We start from the raw sequence: 23,992 nt of genomic DNA on the forward strand, positions 1-23,992 counted from the left end.
AGTACTTGTTGAAGGCCTGAAATCGGAAATTCACATTTCAACCTTTCTACAAACATTCAATAAACTTTCGCCAAAACTTCACTTTTTATTCAGAGTTTGAGAAAAATTAAAGTAATGTCTGTTTTTTGAGGTATAGTTAAATCATTAGTTTAACTTAACTACTGGAATTTCTAAAGAGCCTCTGTATGTTAAAATTTAATGGGCCTTTATATTATGCATTTTTGAAGCGGTTAGGAATTCGCGGTTTATAATCATTTCTTTAATCAAAATGAAAAATCTAATCAACGCGAATTCGTAGCCGCTTCATATATACATTCTGGTTAAAACGTTTGAAGTTTTGGTGAAAATTTGTGGAATTTTTATACAAATCTTGAAATGTGGAATTACAAGGCGTTTATTATGCATATATAAACTGGACTTTAATAAGAAATTAATAAACATTACATGAACCAAAGAAAGATAACCAAAACCGGTCAAAATGTCGGATTGCTTTTTTCCAATTGTGTATGTGTGTAATAGATACAGGTTGCAACAGTCATTATTCTGCTCTAACCCAGTTTTATAACCTTTAAATGAATTTCAAACCAAATTTAAAGCATTCGATTTTCTTTTCGTTAACTCGTATTGCATTAAAAACGGTTTTTTATGTTTAAGAAATATTGTTACTTATATTTCACCAATTATTTCATATACCACCGTCACTTCACTATCGGCATCATCATCCTCCATCATGTCCTCCTGCAACTCAATAAACTCTGCATCGTCATCAGCCTCTAGCTGTATTTTGGATGCCACTATTGACTGAGTTTGTGTTTCATCTTCGAATGATTCAATACTTTCATCGAGATATTCTTCATTTGTTTGTTTCGGGGTCTCAGTACGTTTTTCGCGTTCCTCCGCTGCAATTAACAGTTGCCTCATGTGTATCGGCAAACCGCCATGATGACGCTGAACCATTCGGGGATTTTCTACGACACTTGTGCTGAGATGTTAAAGAAAAAATGAGGAAATTTGATTTACAGAATTTTATTTGACTAGTGCAAAAAATTACCTCGACCGCAGTTCTTCAAGTTTGGGCACACTAACGGCTTCCGATTTCTTCCCCATTGCCTCTTCTTCGGCTAATTCCTGTGCGTGCATCTTCTTTTTATGAGAACGACAGTTGGAACCATTTGAAAAAGTTTTCTCGCAAAAGTTGCATTTGTACGGCCGCATACCAGTGTGTAAAATCAGGTGATTTTTTAAAGCCTTAGCCCGCTTAAAAGCCGTTGGACAGAAGTCACATTTGTAACGTTTGGCATCCGAATGAACAATCATATGCATTTTCAGCGTGCGGCGCGTATTTAGGCTTAGACCACACTCAGGACAAATGAATGAGGAGAGCGTATGTGTCTCCAAGTGTACCTGTGTAATCAGGTATAAAGTGAATGTAAAAATAAATTGACCAAAATAAATTTACAACTTACCTTCAATCGAGCTTTAGTCTTGAATGCTTTTTGACACACCTCACATTCGTACGGTGTGTCGTCGGTATGAACTAGTTTGTGTTCACTTAATGCGGCCAATGTTTTCATAGATCGCCCACACTCCTCACACACGTAGGGCTTCTTGTTTTCGTGTATGCCCTGTACATGTTGACGCATCACTGCTACTTTAGTAAATTTTCGATCACAATAGGGGCACGGTATATCAAGTTTATCCTCAAGTGCTAGATGCGATCGCGCATGTAATTCTAATTGTCGCTGTGTTGGGTATATTTTATCGCAAGTTTCACATTTGAAATCCGGGATGTCTGGCTCCATGTTATGCTTTTCCGACGTATGTTTGCGATAAGATGTTGGATTTTTATATTTTTTGTGACATATGTTGCATTCATATTTAAAGGATGTTTGGCAATTGTCATTTGTATCTTCTTCGGAATTTGGATCAGTTTTCCCATTTTCTTTTATATCATCCATGTCGTAATTTGGTGGCCTACCACGTCGTTTCTTACGTGTCCGACTACTTGAATCAATACTATGGGCTGGAGCCGATTGATCGCCACTGCTAGAATCATTATTTGAATCGTAGGTTTCAACAACTTCTTGTATATTTTCATTATTTTCTTCAATTATTTCCTTAGCTTTTTTTTCTTTTACCGCCTTATTTTTTTGTTGCTCTGTATTTGCATCGTGATCGCCTTCCTCCCCTCTTAGTTGTCGAAGCAATTCAGCATCGTCTAACCCTTCTTCGGTTGTGTTCTTTTCAAACAAAATGTGCTCTTCGGCTTCCTCCTCAGAATCACCGATTATTGTGCCTATCGGTATTATATATTCTTCTCCGTCATTATCACTACCTACATTTCGTTTTCTTTTCAAACCTCGATTTATACGCTCAAAGGAAAGTTTTTCTGATACCTTTGATTCGTCGTTTTTTTGAAATTCAAGCTCTTCTTCCTTACTATATATTCCTTCTGATTCCCATTCACATTCATCACCTAAACCTTTATCGTCATTAATTTCTTTCTCCTCAGCAGCGCGTTCCAGCTTAATTATATGGTCCCACTCCATATCGAGCAACCCATATTGTAATTTTACTTCATTAAGGTCCATTGTATTATTAGAATTTGAATTTTGCAGTGCGCAAAACATGGCTTGCACTTTGTTAACACGTTCAGTAAACTGTGTCAGTGAACAAACCAGCGTGTGACATTCAAGGCAAACAAATTTTGATATTTCATCATTTGGTCTAATCTGCAAAAGTAGAAAAAGGTCGTAACTATATGCCTATATGCACATGCTTTCTTTACATACATTGACCCAAAAAAACTTTCCAATAGCAGTCGCCAAAGTGGTATCCATTACACTTCCTGGTTCTGCTATTTCAGGAAAGATATTTAAATTGCTTTCGTCTTCTTTAGAGCACAAACGGCACCAATGCTTCCAAGCTATGTTCCCATTATCGGTTGCGGTATTCTCCGAGCCCAACGCCGCAGCCGAGACTTTCTGAGATTGTTTGGATGTAAGCATTATAAACAATTCTGCCCGCTTGTTTTATGCTCAAAAATTCCACATATAAAATGTCAAATTTATAATGGCTAATGTAATTTGTTTGCAAAGTTATATTTTTTTAATCACGAAAAATCCAAGCTATTAGCTGTCAAACAGATGTCAAATGCGGAGATACAGGGTTGCCTTTGAATACCGTAAAATATTCGATTCTTTATTAACTGGCCGGCCACAGGTGCATGCGCTAGTAATATTAGGTTTACATATAAGTAGATTATCTCTTTTTCGAGCTGAACTCCGTAATCTGTAATTAGATAAAGAGATTAACCATACAAAGTTCGTCATATGTAATTATAAAATAACCATAGATTAAGGGCCGGTTGTTCAATGTCTGGTTAGCACTTATCTCCGGTTAAACATTGTTATCGACGTATTCGACTCCATTCATATAACAAGGAGTCGGTAACGTCGATAAAGATGTTTAACCAGACGTTAGTGTTAACCAGACTTTAAGTAACCGCCTCTAAACCGATAAATTTTCCGTTTCCGACCTAGTTTTATCAAAGAACGTAGATAACAAGAAGGGACAACTCGTAGATAAGTAGATTATCTCTTTTTCGAGCTGAACTCCGTAATCTGTAATTAGATAAAGAGATTAACCATACAATATTCGTCATATGTAATTATAAAATAATCATAGATTAAACCGAGAAATTTTCCGCGTCCGACCTAGTTTTATCAAAGAACGTAGATAACAAGAATGGACAACTCGTTATAATTGTGGCGAAAGTGCGCAACAGGGGCGTGCCTTCTCTTTTGCCCTAGTGCGTTTTTTGATTGAATTAAAAGAGAAGGTACGCCCCTGTTGCGCACTTTCGCCACAATTATAACGAGTTGTCCATTCTTGATATCTACGTTCTTTGCTTATACGTGAAAATGAAAAAAATCAAATTTGCAACTTTCCGCTTCTACCAGTTTAATATGCCTTGCATTCATGAAAATATACGAACGAACATTCCCTTAAAAGGTGTTCGCCCGAGCCGATTTTGCTTTCAACTCACGCAGGGTTGCACGAAAAAAAGTTGAATGGCTAACTTAGGGTCTACACCGGACAATACTGTCATGACAATAGCAATACTTGCACATTTTTTCACTAATACATGCATACATTTCCATACATTGCGTTTTTGACAACTAATACGTATTTCTTTATTTTCATAATGCACGTGCAACCCTGTGCGAGTTGAACGCAAGTTGCCTGAAAAATCGCCTCATGCGAAAGCCCCATAAAGAATCGAATATTTTACGGTATTCAAAGGCAACCCTGTATCTCCGCATTTGACGTCTGTTTGACAGCAAATTGCTTGGATTTTTCGTTATTAAAAAAAAAAATTACTTTGCAAACAAATCACATTAGCCATTATAAATATGACATTTTATATGTGGAAATTTTGAGCATAAAACAAGCAGGCAGAATTGTTTATAATGCTTACATCCAAACAATCTCAGAAAGTCTCTGCTGCGGCGTTGGGCTCGGAGAATACCGCAACAGATAATGGGAACATAGCTTGGAAGCATTGGTGCCGTTTGTGCTCTAAAGAAGACGAAAGCAATTTAAATATCTTTCCTGAAATAACAGAACCCGGAAGTGTAATGGATACCACTTTGGCGACGGCTATTGGAAAGTTTTTTTGGGTCAATGTAAAGAAAGCATTTGCATATAGGCATATAGTTACGACCTTTTTCTACTTTTGCAGATTAGGCCAAATGATGAAATATCAAAATTTGTTTGCCTCGAATGTCACACGCTGGTTTGTTCATTGACGCAGTTTACTGATCGTGTTAACAAAGTGCAAGCCATGTTTTGCGCACTGCAAAATTCAAATTCTAATAATACAATGGACCTTAATGAAGTAAAATTACAATATGGGTTGCTCGATATGGAGTGGGGCCATATAATTAAGCTAGAACGTGCTACTGAGGAGAAAGAAATGAATGACGGTAAAGGTTTAGGTGATGAATGTGACTGGGAAGCAGAAGGGAACGACAGTAAGGAAGAAGAGCTTAAATTTCAAACAAACGACGAGTCAAAGGTATCGGAAAAACTTTCCTTAGATCTTATAAATGGAGGTTTGAAAAGAAAACGAGATATAGGTAGTGATAATGACGGAGAGGAACATATAACACCGATAGGCGCAATAATCGGAGTTTCTGAGGAGAAAATCGAGGAGCACATTTTGTTTGAAAAGAATACAACCGAAGAAGGGTTAGACGATGCTGAATCGCTTCGACAACTAAAAGTGGAGGAAGGCGATCACGATGAAAATACAGAGCAAAAAAATAGGGCGGAAAGAGAAAAAACAGCTAACGAAATAATTGAAGAAAATAATGAAAGTTTACAAGAAGGTGAAACCTACGATTCAAATAATGATTTTACCAGTGGCGAACAATCGGCACAAGTCAATAGAATTGATTCAAGTAGTCGGACACTTAAAAAACGGCGTGGTAGGCCACCAAGTTCCGATATGGATGATATAAAAGAAAATGGGAAAACTGACCGAAATTCCGAAGAAGATACAAATGACAATTGCCAAACATCCTTTAAATATGAATGCAACATATGTCACAAAAAATATAAAAATCCAACATCTTATCGGAAACATACATTGGAAAAGCATAACATGGAGCCAGACATCCCCGATTTCAAATGTGAACGTTGCAAAAAAATATACCCAACAGAACGACAATTAGAATTACATGCGCGAACGCATCTAGCACTTCAGGATAAAGTATCCGTGATGCGTCAACATCCACAGGGCATACACGAAAAAAAGAAACCCTACGTGTGTGAAGTGTGGGGGCGATCTATGAAAACATTGGCCGCATTAAGTGAACACAAACTAGTTCATACCAACGACACACCGTACGAATGTGAGGTGTGTCAAAAAGCATTCAAGACTAAAGCTCGATTGAGGGTAACAAAAATTGTACATTTATTTTGCTCCATTTATTTGTATATTTACTTTATACCCAAACAGGTACATTTAGAAACCCATACACTCTCCTCGTACCTTTGTTCTGAGTGTGGTCTAAGTCTAAATACGCGTCGCACGCTGCAAATGCATATGATTGTTCATTCGGATGCAAAACGTTACAAATGTGACTTCTGTCCAACGGCTTTTAAGCGGGCTAAGGCTTTAAAAAATCACCTGATTTTACACACTGGTATGCGGCCGTACAAATGTAACTTTTGCGAGAAAACTTTTTCAAATGGTTCCAACTGTCGTTCCCATAAAAAGAATTTGCACGCACAAGAATTGGCCGAAGAAGAAGCAGTGGGAAAGAAAACGGAAGCCGTTACTGTGCCCGAACTTGAAGAACTGCGGTCGAGGTATATTTATGTACTAGTCAAATAAATAATATATAAATCTAATTTGCTCATTTTGTCTTTAACATCTCAGCACAAATGTCGTAGAACTGTTAATTGCAGCATGGGAACGCGTAAAGCGTACTGAGACTGAGACCACTAAACAAAGAAATGAAGAATATCTCGATGAAAATATTGAATCATTCGAAGAGGAAACACAAACTCAGTCAATAGTGGCATCCAAAATAGAGATAGCGGCTGATGACGATGCAGACTTAATTCAGTTGCAGGAGGGCATGATGGAAGATGGTGATGCAGATAGTGAAGTGATGGTGGTATATGAAACAATTACTGAAATCTAAGTAACAATATTTCTTAAACATAAAAAATAGTTTTTAATGCAATATGAATTAACAAAAAAAAAAATCTAATGCTTTAAATTTAGTCTGAAATTCAATTAAATGCCATAAAACTGGGTTAGAGCAGAATTGTGGCTGTTGCAACCCGTATCTAATACAAACAAACAATTGGAAAAAATAGCAATCCGACATTTTGACCGGTTTCGGCTCTTTCTTTGTTCATTTAATGTTTATTAATTTCTTTTTTAAAAACCAGCTTATATATCGTCATTTAAAGTTCAAAGCCACGTATCGTTCTCCGCAAAACAGCGTAACTGACATTTTTTGCCAAAAATTGGATTTGCTCACACAAGCTCTTGGCTCAAGCCTTATAGCTCAGTTATGCATACTTAGCGTCGCATGAGAATTGTCACATAAGGAATCTGTTAAATTTACTTTAAAGGCTCTGTTATACATACTTCGCAAAGCTTGAGTGTTGTCATATAAGGAATCTGTTGAATGAGCTTCGCATGTAAGCGGTTACTCAACGCACAGCATTACATACGTAGAAGTCTGTTGGTTTTTGATTTCTACGTAAAAATGGTATAGCTGAGCATGCAATGCCAAGTATGCCCAGCTATGCATACTTGCACTGCTATATCATTTTTACGTAAAAATCAAAACCCAACAGAATTCTACATGTTAAGTGCTATGCGTTGAGTAACCGCTTGCACGCAAAGCTCATTTAAGAGATTTTTAACCGTTCGTCCTGAAATATACCCAGAAATTCGCCAGAAATGCGATTGCTTTATAAAAAAGAGAAGCATTTTGAACTAAGGGCCGGTTGTTCAATGTCTGGTTATCACTACCACTGCACTATCGACGATTTCGACATCATGCATATAACATGTTATCGATAAAGCTGTCGTATTAACCGGAGCTTCTGCCTCCGGTTGGTGGTAATCTGGTTAACACTAATCTCCGGTTAAACATGGTTATAACATATGATCGATAAAGCAGTTAACGTGCTTAACTGAAGGATGTACCTCCAGTTAGCGTTAACTAGACATGGTGCAAACGGCCCTAAATAGGATATATGAGTGGCTTTAATGCGATATAAAACTGTTATATACAATTTATACATTTTGAGAAATAATTCAATTTAATTTAAAAAAAAGTTACACAATATTTTAAATAAACATATGATTTTTTAAAAATTGCCTTATCAAATATATTTAAAAATTTTGTAATTCAATAGTATATAAAACAGGCTTTCATTTGGTATACATCATGTCTTTAGTCCATGCTATACAGTGTGGGGGCAGAACTTCTTTATGCGTAGGCGGCCTTCGACCGCGCTTGGGGATTATAACCTTTTTATCGGAGTTGTTATCGTTATTTTCATCGAATTTGTTATAGATTTTATTATCAATATTTTTATCGATTTTGTTATCGATATTTTGATCAATTTTCTAATCGATTTTGTTACCGAGATTTTTATCGATTTTCTAATCGACTTTGCTACCAATATTATCGATTTTGCTATCGAAATTTTTATCGAATTTGTCATTGAATTTTTTATCGATATTTTTATAGGTTTTGTTATCGATATCAATTGCATCAATTCACCCTGTACCTCTAAAAAAGTTCTTACTTCAAAAAATAAAACCAAGGCCCTTAATTTGACAACTACTTTTTTAAATTCGAAAGGACTGTGCAGATCTGATCTTGACACAAAATTGTTTCCCGTATTCGAACACCCGTATTTTAATACGTAAATATGTATGTAATTCATTTACCTAACTCCCTTAATTTTAGTAGAATTTGACGTTTTAAACGGGTGGCAACACTCCAACATATTTATTAGAATTGGAGCCTTTTCAAACCAATTTTTAGTAATACCCATACTTTAATAACTGATGAAATAATAGGTGCAAACCCGTATTCCTCGGACTCGGACTAGTAAAACTGTCAAAAAATAAAAATTCGCTCAGAGCGAGAGAGTAACATTGAAAAGTACGGGATCGCTTTCTAGTAAAAAATGGTAACTTCTGTCAACTTCAACATAACCTCCAAATTTTGGTTGTAAAATTTTTGCTTATTTTGCATGTAAGCACACTCAGCTCACACATGTAAATAACCAAAAATACTTTCAAATTCATTAGAATCCACTTAAACAAGTAATTAAATACTTTTCAACATGAATTAGGAGAGTGTACTTTTCTTTTGTTTACAATTTGGTTGCCAAACACACTACAGCTGATCGTTTGACTCATTTACCAGAATTTACCAGCGAAAAATTCTCGGACCAAAACTGGTAACTTCTGACAGAGAGAGAACCGTATTTACTCTCTTTTTTGTCCTCTCAATAGTCAGAGAACCGAGTACGGGATCGATTTCCAGTAAATTCTGACTGATTTTGACTAGTCCGGACTCGTACGGGGTCGCAACTAATTTTAATTAAAATTTTAACAGGGGGCAACACTTAAAAAAAATAAACCTTAGTACACTTCTACAGGCAAGCGCTTTAATAGTTGCGTTCCACATGCTTCACGATTTGCAGGTTTTTACAGGAAGTCGTTCCAGGTGACCATAAGGTCTATTAATATCACAACCCATTATTCGAAAGCGAACGCATGCAAACCAGGTCGCATTAAAAAAAAGTAAGTGCGCCTGGGACAGAAGTGAAACTTACGTTACTTATCTATCTATACATACACACATCTGCTTTTGGTTAAGGTTATATTTTTTCGCTTTTTTCTTTCAATGTATATCCCTACCTCAACCACTGTTCGTTTTAATAACATTCTTGTTATTCTGTTTTTCCATTATCTTCATACTCTATCGATATAACGTCCATCAAAATATAGAAAACAAAATCGATAACAAATTCGATAAAAATTTCAATAGCATCGATAATACCATTGGTAGCTAAATCGATTAGAAATCGATAAATATCGATAACAAAAACAAAATCGATAAATATTGATAACAAAATCGATAAATATCGATAACAAAATCGATAAATATCGATAACAAAACCGATAAGAATCGACAACAAAATCGATAACAAAATCGATGAATATCGATTAAAAAATTCGGTAAATATCGATAACAAAACCGATAAAAATATCGATTATTTAATCGATAAGTCTCGAGAATCTCGTAAATCTCTAAAATCCCAAAATAGTTCCCAGATTGAGTCTCTGTGTCTCTCTCTATATCCTTTCCTTTTTTATTACCTTTATTTTAATCTTTCTTCCCCTACCTTCATCTTTACTTTTATCGGTATCCCCATCCTCATCTTTGTTTTTACTTTTATGTTTATCATTTTCTTCATCAACAGTGTTTAAATTTACCTTGGTCTTCGTTTTTACCTTTATTTTTACACATCTTTGTTTTTGTTTTTATTTTTACCTTTGCCTTTATAATTTTCTTTATCTATGTACGTACTCACCTTTACTTTCATTCTTGTATTGTTATTTCTAAGTGTTATCCTCTAATCCAGACATGGGCACTTTTTTGCCCGCGCAGTAGCGAAGGTGCGAGCGCGGTCTGGAGAAAGGGAAAAACAGTTTAAGGGAGGAAGGGTATGAAAAGTTGCGAAAAAATTATTTATATCCCACCGACATCATGTTCATCGCAGTACGGCTGCGGTATAGGGATGGCAAAGTCGACTTCGACTTTCGACCAAAATCGACTTTTTACTCCTGAAAGTCGAATTTTAGTTATCGACTTTTAGTTTATGGAGGTCGACTGAAGTCGACTTTTCACTTTCAACTCTCGACTTTTTTTGATTTATTTGCATATAAAAACTGATCTTCTAACAAGGGCGCGGAGTGCTGTTTGGTCGTATTTAAAAAAATTTGCCAATAAAACTGAAGTGAAATTTGAAAAGTGTGGTAGAGAAATGACTTTTAATGACAGTACAACAACATTGTCAAATCATTTAAGAGCAGCGCATAAAATTACTATACGAAAACAAATTCCTCAAATTTGTTAATCGTTTGTATCCACAGTCTTCAGTTAATAATGAGGTAAGATAAACATAGGTATTTGTTTTAAAAATTTCATGCAAGAAAGTTTTTCTGCAGAGTTTATGTAAGTTTCTACAGACAGTCTTTGGTTCGAATTTGACCAATCCGTAAGGTACAACATTTTAAACACCGCTAAAACGTTGCTGGTATGATTCCAGTTAATATGCGACATTAGTCGTGTGGATAGTCCCAATCCACTAGCTGTCTGGGCTACTCCCATATTTATCCATGCTTATAAAGTGGCACTATATTTCTACCAATACCAATACTATATTTCTACCAATACCTGCCAATTCTGCTCCATCGGAAGGCCACATTTTTCAAAAAGTTGTCCGTAATTAACAAATATCGATTCAAAAAATGTTTAGAATTTTTTTTTGTGAAAATTAAAAAATTTTTAAATAATTTTTTTATTTTTGAAAACCCTCACAACCAACATTTTCATGCTGTATAACTGGAACGATTTTCAAAATTTTTAAAAATCCTTTAGTGTCTGTTTTTTTTTACCTAGCATTGAATTTCACTAAATTACAGATTATTCTAAAGACCACTAGTAAATCATGATATTTTTTGCGTATTCTGACTCTTATATTTATAGCTAATATATGAGTTAAATGCAGAGTATAGTTAATACATTTTCTTTTTATTAAAAAAGTCGAACAAAGTCGACTTTTCTTCGTGGATCGGTCGACTTTTAAAGTCGGCTGTACAGAGTCGATCGAAAAGAAGAAAGTCGACTTTCTAGTGAAGTCGAACAACCCTACTGCGGTAATACTGACTTTGTGTACCAAACAAAGAGCATACATTTTCCTAATATACGCAATAAGCCATCGTTCGGACTTGCTCCGATAGGAGTAGATTTGTTCCGTTTTGTCGAAAAAATTTGAAACCTAGTCCTCTACTTCGCTCAACTGAAACCAATTACGTTTGAATGAATTTGCGTTCGCTTTTTTACGCTCTCGCATGTATTTGCATGTGATGCTTACGCTCTTTAAGCAGGCGCTCACTCTCTGTCCATGCTTGTATAAGAGCAAATTTGACATCGATATAACTGTTGCCAACTTTGTGCCTTTCGCAAGAAATTAAGTGCGTTTAGGGAATTAAAAGGCGAAAATTGTTTAGTTTAGCGCTTCTTTTGTTCTTTGGTGCCCTTTTCAAGGCAATTTTATAATAAAAACGTGATTCTATGGTGACATTGTATTTGACTTACACATATGTTAGTGTTTGGCCGAGCTTCTCCTCTGGATAATATGCCCCAAGTTAATCCAAACGCAATATTTTCACACAGTCTCTATCACGGAATCCATAGAATATTCTGCTAATTAGCTGGGTGTGCGCATTTGTACAAAAGTAAGCAATTGCATGAAAATAAAGCCTCTAGAAAAACCAAGTTTTGGAAATTGTTTTACGAATAAAAAAACATTTTGCAAATTAAATTTGTTAAATTGATTAACTGCGCATAGTTGGAAATATTTACAAGTTTCTTTGTGTATTTGTATTTGGAGCTTTTCGTCCGGTGTGTTGAAAATAAAAATAAAAGTTTATTTTTTTCTCCTACGCGTTTCGACGCATTTTCGCGTCATCTTCAGGGAGTCCGTTTATTAATTTGCAAAAACGAAAAACATTATTAGTAACAAGCAAAATTACTTAGAACAATACAAACATACTTAGATTTCAACATATTTGACCTACATTAACATAAAAATTAGTTTAATTATTCACAATTTTAAAAAACGACATAAATACATTTTCCGGACACCACATTTAACATTTAGCAACTTCTTTATCTTCCGATAGCTTAAACATTGTGTGTTATTGCAGTAGCATATGCACAGTTTATATTGTCAACATCTTCTTTGTAGTTCATCAAAGTTACTGAAGATCATTGAAGGGAAAGAATTCAACTCCATAGTAGAAAGCCAAAAACAGTTCCTAAGAAATATCAGTAACCAAACGGAAAATAATCTTAAATTGAAACTCCAAACATCTATCAGGAAAAACTTTGTGGTATTTGGATTGAGATGCAATGAAGATTGGTTCACCAATAAAACCGATATCGCCATCCCCGCGGAGTGTCGGTGGTTACTATCGATGGGAAATAAGTTCGNAATTCAACTCCATAGTAGAAAGCCAAAAACAGTTCCTAAGAAATATCAGTAACAAAACGGAAAATAATCTTAAATTGAAACTCCAAACATCTATTAGGAAAAACCTTGAGGTATTTGGATTGAGATGCAATGAAGATTGGTTCACCAATAAAACCGATATCGCCATCCCCGCGGAGTGTCGGTGGTTACTATCGATGGGAAATAAGTTCGCACTACCTATTTGTAGGAAAACATTCTCACCTATACATTTAATAGCGGATATTGAACAAAGCATACAAACGATGGAAGACGATAGACAAAAAGATATGGTGAGAAGCAATTTTGCAACAAAGGTTAACACGTTTAAAAACAAATTAAAAAAATAGTCCAAAAGAAAAGTTTATACTTAAAATTTACGAAGAAACAAGAAGATTTATTCAGAAGCACAAGGATTCCATAATCATTACGAATGCGGACAAGGGTAACAGGACAGTAATGATATATAAGGCAGATTACCAACAAAAAATGAAAGACCTCTTAAATGATAAATGCACATATAAGGCTATCAGAATTGACCCGACCCAACAGCTTTTAAGGAAAAACAACAATTTGGTGAATGACATCTATAAAAATAAAAGCATTGACTTTAAACTTAAACAATACTTGACATGCACGGCAGCTACAGCACCAAGACTCTATGGCTTACCCAAAATCCACAAAGGGAACACACCTCTTCGACCAATTTCATCATCTATGAATGTACCATGCTTCAAATTGGCAAAATATGTGGGGCAAACCCTTAAAAATATCGTTTCTGAAAACTTTAACGTGAAAAACTTATTTCAACTCAAGGAAAATATTAAAAACATAACTGTTGATGATGATGAAATGCTTATATCCCTGGACGTCGTATCTTTATTCACGAATATACCCATCCATTTGGCGATTAACACAATAATGAAGCAGTGGTCAAGCCTAGAAAAGCATACAACAATAACCAAAAAACAATTCCTAACAATATTAGAATTTTGTCTGAGGGAAAACAACTACTTCTTCTACGATGGAACCTTTTACCAGCAAGTTTATGGTATGCCGATGGGTAACCCTTTATCGCCCACTATAGCTGACATTGTTTTAGACAAAATTATTGACGACAGCATTATCGAGCTAAGAAATAAGGACATATGTATCAAATACATTACCAAATATGTAGATGATATATTCGCTATAGTTAAGACAAAAGACGTGGAAGAGATATTGAAAATATTTAATCGACAGCATACAAAAGTACAATTCACACTGGAAAAGGAAATAGATAACAAAATAGCCTTCCTAGATATTGAAATTCATAAGAGTGGTGTAGTGGTAAGCAGTGCGCGCTTCCACTCCGCAACGCCTGGGTTCAAGCCCTGGTCAAAGCAACATCGCAAAAAATGTAGAAAAAGGTTTTTTCTTAACAGCGGTCGTCCCTCGGCAGGCAATGGCAAACCTCCGAGTGTATTTCTGCCATGAAAAACAGCTTCTCATAAAAATACAACCGCCGTTCGGAGTCGGCGTTAAACTGTAGGTCCCCCCGCTTTGTGTGACAACATCAAGGCGCACGCCACAAATCGGAGGAGAAGCTCGGCCAAACACTAACATATGTGTAAGCGCCAAACTTATTATTATTATTATTATTATTATATTATTATATAAGAGTGAAAATAAATTGAAAACTAACTGGTATACCAAGAGCGTAGCATCATCAAGGATGATAAACTTTAATTCTAATCACCCGTGGGCCCAGAAGAAGAACACAGCAATAAATTTCATCACCAAAGTTTACTCCTTGAGTGATCCGGAGTTCATAGAAGACAATAGGGCTAAAATAAAAAACATTCTCTTCAAAAACGCATATCCCAGCGGAGTAATAGAGACACTAATAACAACAGCGATAAATAAAATGAAATGCAATAACAACATAACAATAAATAAAAATAACACGAAAACATACACAGGCGTCGCGTATATACCCAACCTAACGGACAACAAAACATTGGGCAAAATTATTAAAAACAATAACATATGCTATGCACATAAGCCACATAACACGACCAGAAATATTTATACCAAAACAAAGGACAAAATTAACAAGGAACAACTACACAATGTAGTCTACGAAATATCGTGCAAAGGAAATGAAGGCGAAAGCTGCAATAAAGTATACATTGGAACAACGAAGAGAGCATTAGGAACCAGAATCAACGAACACAAACTTGACGCCAAAAATAAGAAAAACACCACAGCGTTAGCGCAGCACTTGACCACAAACAATCACACAGCAGATTTCGCCAACGCTAGAATTTTAGACGTGGAGAACAGAACTAAAAAGCGGATGACATTAGAAGGGCTACGCATACAACAAAATATATGTAAAGCGATGAACTACAAAGAAGATGTTGACAATATAAACTGTGCATATGCTACTGCAATAACACACAATGTTTAAGCTATCGGAAGATAAAGAAGTTGCTAAATGTTAAATGTGGTGTCCGGAAAATGTATTTATGTCGTTTTTTAAAATTGTGAATAATTAAACTAATTTTTATGTTAATGTAAGTCAAATATGTTGAAATCTAAGTATGTTTGTATTGTTCTAAATAATTTTGCTTGTTACTAATAATGTTTTTCGTTTTTGCAAATTAATAAACGGACTCCCTGAAGATGACGCGAAAATGCGACGAAACGCGTAGGAAAAAAAAATAAACTTTTATTTTTATTTTCAACACACCGGACGAAAAGCTCCAAATACAAATACACAAATAAATTTACAACATTAGCCCAAAAAAAAAAAAAAAGAATTTACAAGTTTCATTGTGTGATTCCTTAAAATATTTGAACATACTGATTTATATGCGAAAATATCATTAAACACAGCAACACAAAATTGGTGTTTTTTTTTGGGGAAAATTGCGCTATTTTCGGTATTTTGGTGCTTTTTTAAATAAAAAACTTGGCGATCAGGGCTGCCAACTTGGCTCAAACCGTGCCATTTTTGGCACTATTTTACTTGAAATGGCACTGAATTTTTCAAAAAAAGCCAAATTTAAATACATATTTGTGAAATCCTTTGCGTGTACTTCTTTTTCTCAACTAAAATTTTCTAATTTCTATAGTGTATACAACTGGTTTATCTTACTTTGACATTGGGCTTTTGTTTTAATTTGTCTAATTTTAATGCTAATGGGAAGAACTAAAGAGAATGACACCTTTTTGGCACTTTTAATTTTCTATTTGGCACGTTTTAGCACTTTTTTATCCTCAATATGGCACTTCATAGCTATGTATGTTTGGCAGCCCTGTTGGCAAATTTGATCACTAGCTGACCTTCACTTGGCACACTAACACAATCACGTTTTCAGCTCGCGTTTACTTGTGGTAGTGATCACATCTGCTCATATACACTCCTCGTCATTTGAATTGCACACCCTTTCAATTCTTAGTATTTACAGTTTTCCGTTTGTTTATTTAATATAAATTTTTTGTAAAAATATCGTCACTACATACGAATAAAGGCGCGCTGGTGTTTTGACGGTGAAAAAAGCGTTTATAAAAATTTTGCGAAAAAGGATGCTTATAAAAAACTTTGGCGAAGTATGTTAAGAGTATTTGACGCTGAAATTTTTTCATGCGTCTTTTTTCGCCGTCAACTTTTGAGCTCGCGCCTTTATTCGTGTCTAGTGACGATATAGCATATTCTACGGGTAAATGCAATTTTAAAATTTTTTACAAACTAAAACTTAAAAGAAAGTTTATTATCATTTCTTGGGCAGCATTTTATATGATTTTTTCGTTTTTCTCGAGAGCTGGAAACAGTTCTTAAAAAAGGTCAACATAGGAGTGTGCCATCCTAATGACCTGCAGTGAATAAGTTAATAATATTTTTAGAAAAATTTCTGATATGCAGTTTTGTAGCCCATTCAATTATAGTGTAATTAAGTGCAAGTTTGAAGTGACTCTAAAACAGCCCCGATTTTTCGAATTCATTTATTTTTTATTGACAGTGCTGCGCATTTTATTCCATATAAAAGTTTTGTCAAGCATACTTTCTATGAGAGAAAATGCGCAGCACTATCACCAAAAAAATTGTCAAAAATCACCGCTGTTTTACAGACACTTGAAACGTGCACTTTATTGTACCCAATGCACATTAAACAGGTAGTATCAGTAGAGCAAAAACAACATTTGCGTGTATTTTGTTGTTGCTTCTGGTATCGAAAGTGTCAAAAACTGTTCTGAATTTTTTCTTCTAAATCAAAGCGTGCCATGTGAAATACAAAAAATTATAAAAAATAAAAAATTGAAATTGGAAAAAATAAAAATTGATGCAACTTTCTTTCCTAGTAAATTTGTTTGCTTCTCGAAGCATTGATCCATCCTTTGCAAGGCCCAGTAATCAGCGGTCGTGCTGCCGAGTTGGGCGAACGTTCCAAAAGCTGCTATTCAATCGCTTGTTTTGTATGGAAAAAGGTTTCACAAGCAAATGGATTTTAACAACTTATAATTTTCGTGAGAAAAAATTAAAAATATTTGACATTTTCGAGACCAAATAATTTGAAAATAAATCAAATCAGCTGCTCTACTGATACTACCTGTTCAATGTACCTTGATTGTACCCCTTTGCTGACATTTTTTTAACTCTGTATAAAGTTTTAAAATCGGATATAATGAATATTAAATAAACAAAATTAAAAGTGTAAATACTAAAGATTAAAAAGTTGAGCTATTCAAATGACGAGGAGTGTATGTGGCGTACGTTTGGGAGAGTGAGCCTTTTTACTCCAGAATGCGTGTGCAGTGGATCTCATTGCTATACGTGTATTAGTAAGATTTGTTGCCCCTTCCCGTTTGCCCATGATTTTCCCCAGATCTAGCCCGCGAAATGGGTTCGCTTTCCCATACGGGCAAAAGTGCCCATGTCTTCTCTAATCTTTTATTAGCAAGTTTTTGTTAAATTCATACCATATGCATACGCATAAGAAGTACTGGTTTCAGGCCCAACCATTTACGTTGCACCATTTCCGTTGCATAATTTCTGTTGCATCATGTCCGTTGCATACACACAAGAAGTACTTGTTTCAGCCCCAACCATTTCCGTTGCTCCATTTCCGTTGCACCAATTAAAATTAAAAAAATTAAAAGGAGCAAGAGCCAGGGCGGTAAGGCGACTAGTTGCGAAGTTAGAAGACTTCGTTGGGAGAACCGCTGCGGTGTTCAATTAGAAGATTCTTCCCGTGTCTGTGAAAATCATTTCAACGCGAATGATTTTATTACTTGCAGGCAAATATCTCTAAGCGCAGGCGTTTATACCAAGGTGCAGTTCCCATGCCCTGGGAGGATCCTGTGCCTGAAATGCATGGAGCATACGAACGTTCAGAAGTGACGATATCATATGTTGATGCGCAGATGCAAACTGAGTAAAGCTGCCTTTACATGAGGTGATTTTCCAGGCGATTCAACATTGCTCTGGAAAAATCGCTCGTGTAAATGGTGATTCAAAAATCGCTTGCCTCAAAGTAGACAGCAAGTCCACTTTTGCAGGCGATTATCGCCTGTCAAAAAATCGCCGCATAAAGGCCCAGTTATGCATACTTAGCTTTGCATGAGAGTTGTCACATAAAAATCTGTTAAACGGGCTTTGCGTGTAAGCGGTTACCCAACGGACAGCACTTAACATGGAGAATTCTTTTGGGTTTTGATTTTTACGTAAAAATGGTATAGGAGTGCAAGTATGCAGTTTCTTACAAAATTATGCTCACATAAGCACGGCAGGACCTAGATTTTTGCTGATATACATACATACATACGTATGGATGTATAAATGAATTTGTTAGTCTTCATATAACCACATGAGCAAGTTTAAATAACACTGGAATAGCTGCGCTTGATTGTAGTTGGCTTAACTAATGAAAAAGTGGTAAAAAGCAACAGGAATTTACAAGACGAACTTAGCACGGTGCGTAGCCAACTGGCCGAGTCGGCTGGGGTCGTTGGATCGAATCCCACTGAAATAAATCTGATGATGAAATGTCGTGATTTCCGAAATAGCTATGTATCATTTCTACCATTTTTTTCCAAATTATTGTTGCTTTGCCGCAATAGTTTTTCATCAAAATCGGCCTCAAGCTCAATAAAATGTGTTGAATATTTGTGAATTGGTTTCTGAAAGAAACCTTTAGGTCGCGGCGGAATACTATTGGTTTTACCCAATCAAAAGCGTTTAAGGAGGGAGCCATACGATAAGTCGAAAATTAAAATGTCGAAACAGAAATGTAGAAATTTAAAAATATTTCTAATCTCGAAATCGTATCATTTCAAAATGAAAATGTTCAAAAAAGGTTGGAAACTTTGTATTAACATTTTAAAATTTCTTTATTATTGCTATGTCGGTGGCATCAAAAATATACTGTGTATGATTGACCGATCTTGATAGATTTTTCATATCTGAACAATCAGGTGTATTGGAACTGTAAGTTATAGTGATCCGAATTTGTCCGTTCGACAAATGATTAGTAGATTATGTATAAAAAAACACAACCGTGTACCTAACAGAGGGACAGACAGACAGACGGACATGGCTTAATCGACTCAACTCGTCCTTTTGATGATTTTGGTATAACTTTAGGGGGTTTTCCCTTCTTCTGGTACATACAAACATCGAATCCAAACACGATTTAATGTTCATGAAGGGTATAAAAATATACATAATCAAGCAGGTTCCGAATTCACTTCCGGGTGAATTTAAATCAAATGCGCTTTGAATTCAAATTGGCAGGGGTTGTAATTCACTCGGAAGTGAATTGCGGATACTACTACACCGTTGTGAATACCCCAATTATTTCGATATTTTTTTCGACATTTTTTCTAGACATTTTTGATGTTCTAACTATTTTTTTCGAAATTTTTTCGGTATTTTTAGTTTCGACATTTTAAATTTCGACATATCGTACCAGACCAGTTAAAGTTTCCATGGAGTAGCTGCAAATTTTACCCTACCGAAAAGACATTTTTCATTTTATACTTAATTTATTTAAATCTGGGTCTGTAAGATAAAATATATATATTCAATGTAGTATGTGCGAGTAGAATTTCCACATGAGAATAGTAAAACCTAAAGAATATTCATCAAATTTAATTAATGGTGAAGAAATTTTGAATTTTTTAAATATGTTTTGCTTTAAACACAAAGATACACAGGCTCTTTTAGGAAAGCGCGCCTATTACTTTGTCAAAATAAATGCATATGTTTACAATGTCCACATCTAAACCACTAATTAGTAAAATTATTTATAACGACGAATACATAGATATAACTAAACATTTACATAGCATAGACTTAGATTTTATTTCAAAACGAAAGGATGTATTTTATAAGTGTATTAAGAATTTCCTTCGGCTTAACTGGAAAATATAAAATTGTTTTTAATTGCAGTTATATTCTAGAATTATACTTATTATAAACTTGTTGTATCGACTGTCGGCTGTGTATCTGTAGCCTCAGGTTTTTGTTGTATTTCCTTATCGAAATGTGCAAAACCATTTTGTTTCGATGCCAGTGGTTTCAAGTTTTTGCCCATTTTCGACCTTGAGTTAATTGAAATAGATATTATAATTTAACCCTTCAAAATAAGACAGGTCCTTGCATAACTTACACTTCTTTTAGTACGTGTAGTTTAGGGATATTTTTGGTATAAGCTTTAGCCCCTGTTGCTTCCAGCGCAGCTAATTCCATCGGATGCATAGTTTTTTTATGAAAACGACAACTTGGCCCAGTAGAGAAACATTTATCACAAAAGTCGCATTTGTAAGGTCTGAGGTCAGTATGGGCAATTATGTGGTTTTTCAATGTATTTGGCCGCTTAAAGAGACGGCCGCAAAAGTCACATTTATGAGACATCTTATCGGAATGTACCAATAAATGACTCTTGAGAGTAGCTCGCGAGCTCAACTGTTTGCCACATTCTGGACAAATAAGCTTGTCTCCATGTATTTGCATATGCCTCTGGAAAATGATATTAAAAGCATTTACATATATGTTTGCGTTCTAATGTGTGTACATATTTATTACCTTTAAACGACTTCTCAATTTGAAACATCCACCGCAAACCTTACATTCAAATGGCGCATAATCAGTGTGCTGTAACATGTGGTCTGATAGTTGTTTTTTTGTGAGCAAAGTCACACCACATACTTCACAAATAAGCGATGGCCGAGCCACGTGCTTACATTTTATATGTCTTTCTAAACGTTGTCTTGTTGCGAAACTTTTATCGCAATGTGAACAGGAAAATGACTTTGGGTGAACTTTCATATGCGACTTCAATTTATAAGTGTTTTTGAATGAATCGGGGCAATGGGGACAAATTACTTCACCATGTGCCTTTTTCATATGACCACCGTAATCCCTAATATACTTAAAACTTTCAGAGCACATTTTACAAGAGTAGTTATACTCCAAGCCATGTGTAGACGCATCCGAGATTTTTTCCGACTCTTTTGTAACGTTTTTTGAATCCTCCTTTTTTACTTCAAAATCTTCATCACTATCTTCATCGTCACTACTTCCCACCGGCGAATAATCTGGGTCATCGCTATTACTTTCTGCATCGCCAAATGGATCTTTGAATTCATCTATTTTCTCTAACTCAGCTGCAAGAACATCCGTCTGCATTTCGTCAGTATTTCTCTCACTTTTTATTTCGATTTCTGATGATTGAGAAGCATTTGTAACTGGCAAATCGGCAACGAAAATTTCTTCAACTGGAAGTTTAGTGGCACAAGGGATTAAAAATGGTTCATTTTCAATTAACTCGTATTTCTCATGCAAAGCACTTGAATTTAGTTTGCCTAGGTATTTGTTACATTGTAAATCGTCGTACATTTGCTGAACCCTGTTTACCCGCTCTTTAAATCTGATTATAGAATTCATTACTTGATAACATTCTGTACAAACCAACTGCGAGAGTTTTTCATCCTCTTTAATCTAAAAAAAAGCAATTAAATACATATGTACATATGCATGTACTTATTTTGTTTCGAAATGTTTTTCTTACATGAACCCGAAAGAAGTCCTCTATAAAAGGAGCAATAGTACTGCAATCGTAGCCGCTATTATTTATCGCATTTAGCTGACTCTGTGCGGATATGATGTTTATGTATTGAGAATTAGCCCTTGCACAGAGACGGCACCAATTTTTCCATTCCTCAGCAATAAAATTATCTCTACCAAATGTACAAGATTCTGTCATATTCATAAGTATATCCGACATACGCAAGTACTAAATTATTTTTTGTGGGGAACTTTTAAGTAATTTGGGATATGCGCTGACTATATTAAACTTCTATTCTGCTTAATGTTTAACAAATTTTCCTATTTTCTTATCCGTAAATGTTTACGAATTCACTATTTTTGTAAAACCATGACACACAATTATCGCCACGCGATAACATGTCGATAATTGCGGTAACCCCCCAAAATACACGATCAAGAACTTGAAGACGGCATCTTTAAAGTAAAATTGACTTTCAAGGTGCGTGCAGCCTGCTGTCAATTCAAATGAATTTTGACAGTAGGACTGAGTTCCAAGTTGGTTTAATGCAAAGCACCAGCCTCTTTTATTTCTAAGGTCGGTGTTATGCAGACAAACTTTTGTTTGCCAAATTAAATGGCGGCTGCTTAGTTTGCTCGGAGGTGGTTATGTCGAGTTTGGCACAGGGTTGCACGTTCATTATGGTTTTCATGGCTATTGCCAACACGAAATGAGAATTTCAGATGTACATAACGCGCAAAATTTAAAATTTTTGTATATGACAACACCGAATTTGCTGCAGTTTGACCAAACAAAATTAGTTTGCTGTGAGAGTCGCCAAACTCGCTCTCTCCGAGTTTGCTGCAACAACAATTGCACGCAGTTTGCCAAACAAAATTTCTGCATAACACCGGCCTAAACTATAACTGATGGAAATGTCCAATATGCGCTGTCATATTAAAATGCCGAATTGGAACTTAGTTGCGCAAATTGCCGTACTATCGTATGAACAAATTAACCCTCCAGTAGGCCAATTTTTGTATGAGTTGAAAAATTCAGGAATGGGTGATTTTAGCACGAGAAATCCAAAAATGATGTCCATTTCGATTTGTGACAGTAACTTTTTCCTATAGGGGAGAAACACCAAGACCGTCTGGAGACGGGCTCGCCGATATACTTTGACGTATTTTCAGCTTTCTCTTACACAATGTTGACCTACGAACCGGCAATCCTATCTGCAGACGGTCAAAAATGCAAACTGGGTTTTTATATGTCGGCAAGCCGGCCTGTAGACTGTCTGTGTTCGAAAGCAATTTTCTCCATTTCGAATGGTGACATAATTATAAAACTTATATAAAAATACTGTGCTTTTAACTACGAAACCCACTGAATATTTTTGTATCACAAAAAATTTTCAAAAGAAAAAATTTCTTTAATTACGAAATCACTTAATAGCAAGAAATAATTAATTTTAACCGAGTCTCACAATCTGTGATTCAACTGCCGATTAAAATAAAACGGATTGACATAACGGATTAAAACTTACATCGTCGTAAAGGTACGTTTTTTTTAAAGATCGTGCTTTTCGAATATAGAAAAAATTATTATAGGTGCACTAAATACGTGTTTAGTTAGCGACCATCTGGAGGCGGTTCAGCCTAAGCGATTTTGGCCGAGTTCAGCAAAGCACGCCAGTCGTTTCTCCTCTGTTCCAACTGACGCCAATTGGAAACGCCAATCCTCTGCTACCACCAGCGGGTTCCGAGTTGAATACTTTCAGAGCTGGAGCGTTGGTGTCCATTCGAACGACATGACCAAGGCAACGGAGCCGCTGTATTTTAATTCGCTGCACTATGTCCATATCGTTGTAAAGCTCATACAGCTCATCATTCCATCGTCTGCGGTACTCGCCGTCGCCAACGCGTAAAGGCCCGTAAATCTTCCGCAAAATCTTTCTTTCAAACACTCCAAGAGCCGCGTCATCGGATGTTGTCATTGTCCATGCTTCTGAGTGACTTATAGAGCGTGGTTTTCGTACGTCGAGAGAGGACTTTACTCCTGAATTGCCTACTCAGTCCAAAGTAGCACTTGTTGGCAAGAGTGATTCT

General features: G+C 35.7%; 2 protein-coding genes across 2 annotated transcripts; one reads left to right on the forward strand and one right to left on the reverse strand.

The window, feature by feature from the left end:
• Nucleotides 1-613: 613 nt before the first annotated feature.
• LOC108357917 (uncharacterized) lies at nucleotides 614-22,321 on the reverse strand. Its single transcript, XM_017609000.1, has 9 exons — nucleotides 21,909-22,321; nucleotides 20,924-21,838; nucleotides 20,508-20,857; nucleotides 20,318-20,439; nucleotides 3,251-3,291; nucleotides 2,793-3,026; nucleotides 1,467-2,732; nucleotides 1,052-1,404; nucleotides 614-982 (listed from the first exon to the last, which is right to left on the reverse strand). Exons 1-9 carry the CDS (start codon nucleotides 22,122-22,124, stop codon nucleotides 667-669), a joined length of 3,813 nt encoding a protein of 1,270 aa, XP_017464489.1. The 5' UTR covers nucleotides 22,125-22,321; the 3' UTR covers nucleotides 614-666.
• LOC108357922 (zinc finger protein interacting with ribonucleoprotein K-like) lies at nucleotides 4,317-7,260 on the forward strand. Its single transcript, XM_017609004.1, has 4 exons — nucleotides 4,317-4,688; nucleotides 4,745-5,962; nucleotides 6,026-6,378; nucleotides 6,449-7,260. Exons 1-4 carry the CDS (start codon nucleotides 4,473-4,475, stop codon nucleotides 6,714-6,716), a joined length of 2,055 nt encoding a protein of 684 aa, XP_017464493.1. The 5' UTR covers nucleotides 4,317-4,472; the 3' UTR covers nucleotides 6,717-7,260.
• Nucleotides 22,322-23,992: the final 1,671 nt, after the last annotated feature.

Source organism: Rhagoletis zephyria, unplaced genomic scaffold (assembly GCF_001687245.7).
Source record: "Rhagoletis zephyria isolate East Lansing unplaced genomic scaffold, Rhagoletis_zephyria_1.1 Rzeph_scaffold_00182, whole genome shotgun sequence".
Taxonomy (NCBI): Eukaryota; Metazoa; Arthropoda; class Insecta; order Diptera; family Tephritidae; genus Rhagoletis; species Rhagoletis zephyria.

Bases quoted from the DNA above. Each gene is read 5' to 3' on its own strand.
- LOC108357922 (XM_017609004.1), top strand. From the start codon at position 4,473: ATGCTTACATCCAAACAATCTCAGAAAGTCTCTGCTGCGGCGTTGGGC. The intron at 5,963-6,025 runs GTAACAAAAATT...ATACCCAAACAG, and splicing joins AGACTAAAGCTCGATTGAGG to GTACATTTAGAAACCCATAC. The intron at 6,379-6,448 runs GTATATTTATGT...TTAACATCTCAG, and splicing joins CTTGAAGAACTGCGGTCGAG to CACAAATGTCGTAGAACTGT.
- LOC108357917 (XM_017609000.1), bottom strand. From the start codon at position 22,124: ATGTCGGATATACTTATGAATATGACAGAATCTTGTACATTTGGTAGA. The intron at 21,839-21,908 runs GTAAGAAAAACA...GCTTTTTTTTAG, and splicing joins AGGACTTCTTTCGGGTTCAT to ATTAAAGAGGATGAAAAACT. The intron at 2,733-2,792 runs GTATGTAAAGAA...CTACTTTTGCAG, and splicing joins GAAAGTTTTTTTGGGTCAAT to ATTAGACCAAATGATGAAAT.